This window comes from Anguilla rostrata, chromosome 3 (genome assembly GCF_018555375.3).
Source record: "Anguilla rostrata isolate EN2019 chromosome 3, ASM1855537v3, whole genome shotgun sequence".
Lineage (NCBI taxonomy): Eukaryota > Metazoa > Chordata > Actinopteri > Anguilliformes > Anguillidae > Anguilla > Anguilla rostrata.
In genome coordinates, this window is record NC_057935.1 from 54,814,310 (window position 1) to 54,825,130 (window position 10,821).

The 10,821-nt window shown below is 42.7% G+C and overlaps 1 protein-coding gene and 1 long non-coding RNA gene across 2 annotated transcripts in view; one reads left to right on the forward strand and one right to left on the reverse strand.

Annotated features, from left to right (window-relative positions):
• The first annotated feature begins 406 nt into the window (after nt 1-406).
• LOC135251180 (sodium/hydrogen exchanger 2-like) lies at nt 407-8,941 on the forward strand. Its single transcript, XM_064328341.1, has 12 exons — nt 407-704; nt 1,664-2,127; nt 2,332-2,582; nt 4,047-4,264; nt 4,684-4,880; nt 5,276-5,365; nt 5,546-5,616; nt 5,879-6,031; nt 7,285-7,381; nt 7,632-7,754; nt 8,112-8,172; nt 8,453-8,941. The coding sequence occupies exons 1-12, from the start codon at nt 422-424 to the stop codon at nt 8,653-8,655; spliced, it is 2,211 nt and encodes a 736-aa protein (XP_064184411.1). The 5' UTR covers nt 407-421; the 3' UTR covers nt 8,656-8,941.
• Nucleotides 4,288-10,821, reverse strand: part of LOC135251184 (uncharacterized) — a 78,407-nt gene continuing 71,873 nt past the window's right edge. The window contains exons 3-4 of the long non-coding RNA XR_010329096.1: nt 5,904-5,969; nt 4,288-5,336 (exon numbers count right to left, since the gene is read on the reverse strand). This is a non-coding gene — a long non-coding RNA (uncharacterized LOC135251184). The remainder of the gene's footprint in view (nt 5,337-5,903; nt 5,970-10,821) is intronic.

Below are 10,821 nucleotides of genomic sequence, written 5' to 3' on the forward strand. Positions count from 1 at the left end.
TCCAGGATGTGTAAACTAGCACTATGACTCGCGCTATGCACTATGTTAGCATACTTACATTGTTGATTTATAGGAAACATATTGAGATCCGTAATCTTGATTGCAAGCTTTCACAGGGGCAGCAAAAAAAAACATGCGCATGTCTACCAGCAAGATTCCAAAAGTCATCATAACCAGCATGCTAACGGTTTAACAAAATATAATAGGTCTGACCGCAGGGTCGAGTCCAGGGTCATTGTGTTTGCGTCCTGCTTTTGTGAATGGAGCCGCTGGTCTATAAGAGCCCATTAGTGCTGGTCGGCTCCCCTGCTTGCTCAGCGATTCCTGTGCGCATTAGTGCATCAGTGCCCCATCAGCTCCAGGCCGTGTGGTCGGGCGTGACCGGCAGGGTGCGAGAAGCCCAGCAGAGCGAGGAGGACACATGCCAACCCCCTTATCTCCCCTCTTCTCCTGGCACTGGACAACCATGCGTCCGCTCCGGACTCCCCTCGCCCTGGTCTGCCTCTGCCTGGGGGTCCCCTCTGCCCTCTCCCTCTCACAGGACCCCTCCCTGCTGCCTGGAAACTGCAGTAACAGCCAGCTAACACCCCCTGAAGCCCACCCAGCTCCCACCAGCCTGAGGATCTTCAGTGTGGACTACCACCATGTGCAGGCCCCATTTGAGATTGGACTGTGGATCATGTTGGCTTCACTGGCTAAACTGGGTGAGACACTCTTTATTCATATGCCAAAAAAAAAAAATTTTTTAAATGTACAATTACATCATCAGTGACCCTGTCTCTCAGTTACAGCTGATATTGATTGCCATGGTATAAAGAAACATGTTTATATATATATGGATGACTTTTTAGTCATTGTGCTGACGCAGTACTGTAAGGGTTGATTATTGAGAGTGTTGAATAATGTGTTCAGCTTCTAAGACACTTGCAATACAGTAATGGTCATATAATTATATAAACCATTGCTTTTTTGTGGTCATAGTGTGTGTAGTATAGAATTTTATGCTGAGAGAAACAGGGGTTGTGTTCTGGTCAAAGTGGGTTGTCTGCTCGAATTCTTCTTGTGGTAGAGCTTCCTGGCCTCTGTAATTGGGACACCTCACTACAGTTAAAACCCAGCTGGTACCTGGTGCTGTTTTAAAAGAATGTCAAGCTGTGTACTGCATTAAATATGAAAACGGCTGAAAATAATTATCAACTGATTTTCTAATTAAGCAGCATTAAACTGGTTTCTGAGATACACACTGCTGAAGTAGTACATACCTTGCCTATTCTTAATTCTCGTATTTAACAATTCACTCAACCAGTGAAAAGTAATAAAAGGGCATGCAGGCACATAGTCTAGAATATAGAGATGAATGCCTTTGACCTCTAATACTAATAACTGATGATGAGGCTTAAGGTGCAACAAGCGGTAACAAGCTGTGAATAATTTTTTCAACCTAGGGTCAACCTATCCAAAGAGTCTGCCCTCCACAGCAGAAACGTATCACCATTCACCAAAACTAGGGCCCATGAAATGAGGCCTCCCTCACTGTTAAGTAAACGTATTATTGTTAATAATGTGTGTGGTTGTGGTTCTCCTGGAGATCCTGCTCTAAATATCTCACTGATGAGTCCCCTGTCTCTCCCCCCTGTCCGTACCTCTATCCTACATCTCCCAGGATTCCACTGGTCTGGGCGTATCCCTGCTGTGGTCCCGGAGAGCTGCCTGCTCATCATGGTGGGCCTGCTGGTGGGCGGGGTCATCTACGGCGTCCGCCACGCTGCGCCGCCGGTCCTGAGCGCGGACGCCTTCTTCCTGTACCTCCTGCCCCCCATTGTGCTGGACGCGGGCTACTTCCTGCCCGGGCGGCTCTTCTTCGAGAACCTGGGCACCATCCTGTGGTACGCGGTGCTGGGCACGCTGTGGAACGTGCTGGGCATCGGCGCGTCCCTGTACGGGGTGTGCCGGCTGGGGCCCTGGGGGCTGGGGGAGGTGTCCCTGCTGCACTGCCTGCTTTTCGGCAGCCTCATCGCGGCCGTGGACCCCGTCGCCGTCCTCTCCGTCTTCGAGAAGATCCACGTCAACGAGCAGCTGCACATCCTGGTGTTTGGGGAGTCGCTGCTCAACGATGCTGTTACCGTGGTGAGCGCAGATGGTAGAGAGGGTATGACAGTGTGGTGTTGTGCTGCACTGGTGTAGTCCTTTCATAGTGTTTTCCTTACTGTGAAGGTCTTTATTTCCCATTTGTCAGGTTCACCTTACTCAGCTCATTAAATCTTGCATATCTTGCATGGCTTTTGGCCATGTTAGGTACCTTTCTCAAAAAGGCTTCTCTTTCGCCTGTAGGTCCTGTACAAGCTGTTTGAGTCCTTCCTGCAGATGCCCTCAGTGTCAGGGCTGGATGTGCTGGCGGGGGGTTGCCAGTTTGTGGTGGTGGGGCTGGGGGGCCTCTGCGTGGGGCTGTTCTTCGGCATGGTGGCTGCCCTCACCACCCGTTTCACAGCCCGGGCCCAAGTGATCGCGCCCCTCTTTGTCTTCCTGTACAGCTACCTCTCATACCTCACCTCCGAGATGCTGCACCTGTCTGGGATCATGGCGTGAGTTTTTGCTGGGGTCGGGGCAGGGGAGGAAGTTTTCAGTTTTGGACACTACTCAAAGATATGGCCACTCACCACGCTGTGGTCAAATTCTTCGAAGACTAGGGTTAATAGACCTACGCTCATGATCCAATGGCAGCTTAGAATGGTGACTCAGACAGTACTGACGCACTTGCTTAGAGCTGAGGTTTGCTACGTCTGCATGTTTTATTGTATGTGTATACTACAGCAGGGGATTTCCTGCTCATTTAACCTGCTTTGTGTAACCTCAAGTCCCACTACAAAAAGTGCACACAAGCCTGTAGGACTACTTATATTTGGATGAACTACTACCATAACCACCACTTGTCAACTACTTGTAGCTTAAGAGTACATCATTATCCAAACATTTTTTTTTTTAATAAAAAAATAACACATCACAGAAGAAATGAAACAAAACATGTAGCAGAAATAACAATGGCAAATTCACAGCTTTCTCGCCAAGGACCGAAAACATCTTGTCTTCAGCAGCGTGTAAAACAAGACTCTAGCCAAAGGTATGGGCAGGGACCACTGGTGTGATTCTCAGTTATGAATTGTGAGCTGCTTCCAGGGCTCTGCTGTTGGCTCCACTAAATGTCATAATCGTTCAGTCTTTTCTCAGTCTAACAAGTTTTCTGAAGAGATGAAGGGGTTTTCCACTAAAATGGCACTTTTCCACTTTAAGAGTGATAGCATGTTGCTGTGATTGGATAGATACTTGTTAGCCCATTGAAAAATTGTGGCAGATAGAGAATATTGGCAGCTAATTGACTGTTGATTGTCGCAGATCATTTGATAATTTCCTTTTTTTTGTTGATAAATTTGGCACCCAACGTTGGGCGGGGGATGTGCAATTCCCAGCCAAATTTGGATTGGCCAACTATCTGGAACCACAGCTCTGATCATGCGCAAACACCACTGCCCATTTGGAAGAGTGTAGACATCCGCGGTTCTCCTCCATGATACTCTGTGTCGCCAGTATGCTTCTTTTCACATCGCGGACTACCTCCTCCGACTCCATTGTACTCTCATAGGATGGAGTCAAAGAGCTTTCACATACGGCTTTGACGTGCAGCCTTGAGCGCCTGATTAACCAGTGGGGGTCACTAGAGAGTGATGAAACTCAGACCCCTAACCGACTGAACCCTCCCATACCCTGGCCAACACAATCGCCAATTCTGCGTCACTGAAAATAAATAAATAAGTAAATAAATAAATAAATAAATGCCCAGCACTAAACCACACCTGCAATGCTTTGGTGGTCGAAGGTAACATGGCCAAAGCTTAAATACATAATTAATAATAGTACCTGCTATTTTATTTACATTTCTATAATAGAACAAGTACTGAATTTTTTTATTTATTTTAAAACAACTAAGAAAGTCTCAGATGAAAAGTTATCAGTAAAAATACAAACGCCTGAATGTCCTCCCCTGGTCTTAGGATTGTGACCTGTGCCGTTAGTATGAAGCAGTATGTGGAGGCCAACGTATCCCAGGAGTCCAACACCACCATAAAATACTTCCTGAAGATGTGGAGCAGTGTCAGCGAGACTCTGATCTTCATCTTCCTGGGCGTGTCCACCATCCAGGATGTACACATGTGGAGCTGGCCCTTTGTCTCTGCCACACTCTTCCTGTGCCTCTTCTGGAGGGCCCTGGGTGGGTAAACTGTATTACCACAGAGGCCATGGATGGGGGGTGGGGGGAGAATTCTGTTTATAGGAAATATAACATCTGTAAATATAGGAACACAGAAAATCACACAGGCACATGAGCACCCACACACAAACCCACTAATTTGTGTACATAACATGAATGGGTGGCAGTGTAGCATAGTGTTTAAGGAACTGGGCTTAACGGAAAGGTCATGGGATCGATTCCTGGGTAGGACACCGTCGTTGTACCCTTGAGCAAGGTAGTTAACCTGCATTGCTTCAGTATATATCAAGCTGTATAAAATGAGTGCAATGTACACACAATGTAAAAAGTGTGAGGTAATGTAATGTAACATAATGAGCACCTTGAAGAATTCACACTGGCATATATTCACAACAGCACCCTCTGCTGTCTGGTCTCAGGTGTGCTGCTCCTGACGGCCGTGATGAACAAACTGCGGCGAAACCCTGTCACCTTTCGGGACCAGTTCATCATTGCCTACGGTGGCCTGAGAGGGGCAATATGTTTTTCTCTGGTCTTCTTGATCGATGACTTCCCTAAGAAGAGACTCTTCATCACCACTACTATTGTGGTCATCCTCTTCACAGTCTTTGTGCAGGTAAAGCAGACAATAGTTCACTCACAGCCAAGTTCCTGGTACACCATTGTGCGCACACGCCCTAGACACCTGTCTCCTGTTCTTCTGCACAGCTGTTCTTACACATTGTAGTCTGAACACTTGTGAGACTGTAATGGGTTCAAAAGACCATCTACAGTTGCAAGATATTGAACTCTTAATATTTTCAACTTCACAAAATTGTACTTTGAACAATTGGTACCTTACAAAATGGTCGCAGAAATGTCTACCATCACTGAACCTAAAGCAAAGGTTCCTAGCCTGTGGTTCTGGGCTGCCTAGAACACCTTAGGCTAAACCAGGAGCAAGGTGTAGTACATAGTCTGACTTCTGATTAACAGTCTATGTGCACACTGTGCTATGTTTCTGGGATTTAGGGCATGACCATTAAACCACTGGTGGAGTTGCTGGAAGTGAAGCGCAGGAAGAGGGCGCCCCCTACAGTCAGTGAAGAGATACACAGTCGGGTGAGTTAAACAGGCAGGTGGCAGGGTATTACTGGAGCCTCCAGTTCACTGAGCTCTGGAGCTCTGAGTCACAGAACTCAGTGCTGTATACTGTAATTTGGGAATAAGAACTTGTCTTTTTGCCATGCCCATTGTAGAGGAAAAAAAAAAAAACTCTGTGGTTTGTGTGCTGTTTCATAGCTTTTGGATCATCTGCTGTCTGGTATTGAGGATATTGTTGGGTACTGGGGCCAGCACTACTGGAAAGACAAGTAAGACTCATGTTTAAAGCAAAGGTGTTGTTGTAAAACATATGATTTTTAACCCCACCATTGTATAGGACAGTATATAGATTTATAAGTCCTGTAAGACACATGTACAGTACAGTATATAGTATAATAACAGAGAAAATATAGAAAATATAGTATGCATGCAGTTATATGCTATGCAGTACATATACAGAAATTATTTTAAGATATGAAGTATACATGTGATGGTGTGTGCCATTTAACCATTTCCTGTTTGTGTGCGGAGGTTTGAACAGTTTAACAGAAAGTACCTGAGGAGGTTTCTGATCAGAGAGGACACTCAGCCCAAGTCCAGTATTGTGCTGCTGCACCAGGAGCTGGAACGCAGGGAGCAGACAAGAGAGGAGGATCATGGGAGGATAGAGAGGACTCAGACTGCGTGAGCTACTTATGATGGTGCAAGTGCACACACATTTACACACATAGATTGCTTTTACACATGCTAGTGTTTCAACATGCACGGTGCCTTCAGAGTTACACAAGGTAATCTGGGCTTTATGCTTTTGCAATTTGCAACAGTATTAAGAAAGCGTACAGCACATTTTGACATACCTTAACGTCCATTTCATAAAGTATAACAGGCATGCAAATATATATCACGTGAGTATGCTACTATTGGTTTCACTTGGTTTACACACACACACACCCATGCACGCACGCACGCACGCACGCACACACACATGCATGCACACACAGGCACACACAAACTGTCAAAACAAAATGTCATATCACTTTGTGTCAGAATGTAATTTTGTAAACCTCCACTAGGGGTAGCAATTCCACCATTTCACAGTAACATCAAAAGCAAAGCATTATATCAGTACAATCGGTTGTACTTAAGTGTGGGACCCAAGGATGCATTGGCCATTTCCAATTGGTTAAAAGTAGCTTAAAATGTAGGTGTGCAGTGCCTCAGCTCTTATTTCCTCTATCCTTACTGCAGCCTATAACAATTACATGAACATCACAGATAAATGTCATATTAGGAAGACATATAATGCATCAAAGGTTACATTAATATTAAATCATTACAGCTTGTTATGGGTGGAAAACAGACTTCAAAAAAATCTTTAAAGCTAAAATTTAATTCGAAATTCTGCACTTTAATATTACTGGCATGAACTTCAAAACCAGCTCTATTACAAATTGTGTGCATCGTTTGCAATAGCAACACTTCTTGTATCCACTGTGAGTGTTAAGCAAAAGGCAGTAATACAGGCCAAGGGGTATATTTATAGCTGTTGATCACTGGCAGTATGAGGGGACTTGGTTCTTTGCTGGGAGAAGCTAATTCAGCCAATGATATTTTGTTCCTGCACACACACACATAATTCCCCATACAACAGACAACACATAGAAAGTTTCTATAAAAGTCTAATCACTCTATTCAGTACTAATTACATTTAATTAGATGCTCTTCCAGAGAAACCTACGCAAATGGCATTTTACATACAATCCATTTATACAGCCAGATATTTGCTGAAGCAATTCAGTTTAAGTGCCGTGTTCAAAGGTACCGCATCCCTGATGGGAATCAGACCTAAATAGACTGGCTCTCTCAAAAATTATGTTCAGCTAAACATCCATTTCCCTAACCCATCTCACAGTCTATTTCTTTCCCCTTCTTCATAGTGAAGACAATAATGTCCAAAGCAGACCCTTACTTCCTGAGGAAATGGACAACATCAGACAAATACTTTCCAGAAATCTGCACAACTTCAATAGGAAGGTAAGCAGCGTAGATTTTCACTGTCTGTTTTTAATACTTGTCATCTCTCTCTGTTTCTCTCTCACTGTATGTGTGTGTGTGTGTTTGTGTTCTGTGCAAGTCATACACAGAGGACACACCATGGTGTTGACTGATGGAACGTAATTTTCACTGTCTGTGTTTATGTATGTTTGTCATATTTATGTGGGTGTGTGTGTGTGTGTCTGTGTCTGTGTCTGTGTCGGTGTGTGTGTGTGTGTGTGTGTGGCAGTTTCCTGCTTACAGCAGGCACACTCTGCATCAGGACTTTTCTGTGGAGCGGAGCAGAAATCCCCATTTACACCGACACCAGAGTCTGCGGGAGAGGAGCTCTGCATTAAGCAACCGCGGACAGGTACAATTCAACACACACATACATACACACACGTGCACACATGCACCCACGCACACACACACACACACACACACACACACTCATACATGTAAGACACACACATCCACCCATACACACAAAACCACACACATCAAGCATAAAATATACTTTCTTTAGACATGCACTGACAGATAAACTGGTGGACTGTGGGTAGGTATTCATACACATACACAGGACCATCAAACTGATACTAATTCACAGATTCATCATCAGGCACTCTTATGATGTAAAGGTACTGATTAACAGACAGACAGGCAGACACGCTCAGTTCCAGTAATTCAGTACTGTGTGTGTGTGTGTGCTTATTCCTGCTAACAGTGGGCTTGGGAGGAGCCCAGGGACAGTGAGAGGGAGTGTAGGCTCACCAGGTCTTTAACAGGTACCGTATCTCTCTCCTGACAAAGGAAATACAGCACATTTTACTGTTGTATGAGTTTACAGCATTCTTACACATACTAATGTAAGAGATATGTGTTTATCATAAAAAGCCTTTGCATTATGGTTATGGTTATATTTTATTTAATCATACATACAGTACTCTCCACAATTATACATTGTTAAAAAAAGAATGTTCTCTTTTGGCAATGTTGTCTACAGCACTGTGACACACAGATGTCTCAGAAACCCATTCCTTGACTGCCTGTGCTTTCTTTTTCCAGTGGGCCAAAATGCCAGACCCATTTGTCCAGACCAACCAAGCCCGGTGGACCTAAGTCCAAATGAGCCGTTGAGCATCCACCGAGATAGGGAGGGAATCACAGGACCAGGGGAGGAACCGGCCCCACACCCTCCTTCTGGAGCCACACGAGACAGGGCCCCAAAAAAACTGAGCTTTGTTTTGGAGGATGAGAGGGAGAAGTAGACACAGTGCCCTCTTCCCCTCCACCTTTCTCTGAAGCCATTTGGCGTGTCTGTCTTCCCACTTTAATTGCATTCCAGCTGTCTGGAGTGAAGCAGTAAGAAAATAATTTTTACCTTCAAAGATTTGCTTTGACTTTGGGGTCAAGAGCACTGATTAGCTGCTGTTTATTTTGAGGCACACATTTTTTTATAAGACATATTAAACAGTTTGATACCTCAATGCTTGGAAAGGAAATGGTTCAGTCCTGAAATTTTATGTAGATGGAGAAAATAAAAATAAAAAAGTATGCTTTCTACTTTTTACCCTTTTTCTTCCCAAATTGTAATCATCAATTGTACCTGCGGAGGCACTGCCATACTGCCCCCACCTGTACACCAGTAACCGTGTAGCTGAAGAGTGTGTATTCCTCTGATTCACCTTCCTGGGACCAAGGGGCTATATTGTGCCCCAACATTTCACTAACTTTTCAAAAGCCTAGAAATCTGTGCTGGCTCAAAAAGTCCCTAAAAGCCATTGAATGATGTCACATGTGAATTTGCATATTTATGATGTCATCATGTCATCATCCATTTCAAAACGTTTGTTACATGAAGAAGGGGGATTTTCCGAAAAGATGCCTAGAGTAGAATATTTTATTTAATATATTATGGGTGTATTATCTTAGACGCATCGCTAGATTTGTCGCTAGGTTCATTTTAAAAATAAAGTTGCTACATGAGTTGTGGGAATTGATCACCAATTCCGACGACTTCATTGTACTTCAAAGTTATTTTAGGTTTCATTTTCCACTGGAGTTGAGCACAAACTAACATTTTATTCAAATGAAAACCTAATAAATTGTTCGGTGTAGATATGAATTTCAAGTCCCATTTTTGCTGTTCTTGTTTCAGGCGATTTCATTTTTAAGAAATAATTATCCATTACAGTAGCCAAACTGCTCTGTGAACATTACAGAAAAAAAGGTCTCTGAACTACCTTTTGAGTTTTTAAAACACAAATATATTGTTTATCAATGGCTGCTTTCAACAATTTAAGACTGAAGTGTTGCTGTGCTGAAGAATACCCCTGACTGTCCCATACACTCGGTCACTAGAGGGCAGTATTGGGCAACCACAACACTCAGAAATTAGAACGTGATCTTTGAAAATTGTTCCGAGAACTGTTTGTCAGGACTAATCAGTTCATTGTTTCTGATTATGTTATGTATTTTTTGTTTTTAAATATGTAATAGTACAATGCAGTGGACTCGTACACAGTCCTCTGGCTTTACTGCTCTTTAAATCTGAAAATGTGAGGCAGGATACAGAAAATGGGAAATATAATTTTCATTTCAACTTCCTCGTTAATGCCATTTTACCATTTTTCATATCATCATTGTAGTTACATAACATTGCAAATCCATGTCATATTATTGTATGGTTATTTCATAAGCATGAACGTTATGGAAATCTTTCCAAAAGTATCTATTGTAGGTAAGAATGTGATAATTATATAACAATAATATTCAATATTTTTGTATTATTCAGATGTCTACATTAGACATTGCATCATCCACAACAGATCAATGGATCAAATAAACTTTCATTATTCAAAGATTTGTTTATTAATTTATTTATGTTTATTTGGTCATTTATTTATTTATTTATTTAAGGTTAACATGGCAAGACAAATCATGTGCATACCTCTGGAGTAAAATTAACTATCAGAGCTACCAGTAACATTGTTGTCAAAATGTGCAATTAAGCTGAATAAAGTTCTTTAGAAAAGCACAATAGTGTAATTATTTGTCATTATGGTCACAGCAATTGAATTATATTAAAGTGTACTCATAATTGCATAGAAGGCAAGACTATTTTAAATCATCGTACTTATAAGGTGTTTTACAATACAATCAATCTATTCAAAAGACGTTTCACAAAAACAGATTTCACTTCAGGGTAGTTCTGATCATGATGTTTTGAGTGATCAGATGTTTTTATTTTTTCTTTCCAACTAAAAGAACACTTTGGGCCAAATAAGGTCCATTTATGTACTGCAATAAAGAAGTGCAGGCTATCAATACTTGCAATTATGTCCACAAATCTCTTGTCCCACTACCACACCCCGCGGGTAACTATGCAGGGTAAGTACGCAGTTGGCATTCTCTGACTAATTTATTTTCTGCTC

Bases quoted from the DNA above. Each gene is read 5' to 3' on its own strand.
- LOC135251180 (XM_064328341.1), top strand. From the start codon at position 422: ATGCCAACCCCCTTATCTCCCCTCTTCTCCTGGCACTGGACAACCATG. The intron at 7,382-7,631 runs GTAAGCAGCGTA...TGTGTGTGGCAG, and splicing joins TGCACAACTTCAATAGGAAG to TTTCCTGCTTACAGCAGGCA. The intron at 7,755-8,111 runs GTACAATTCAAC...TCCTGCTAACAG, and splicing joins CATTAAGCAACCGCGGACAG to TGGGCTTGGGAGGAGCCCAG.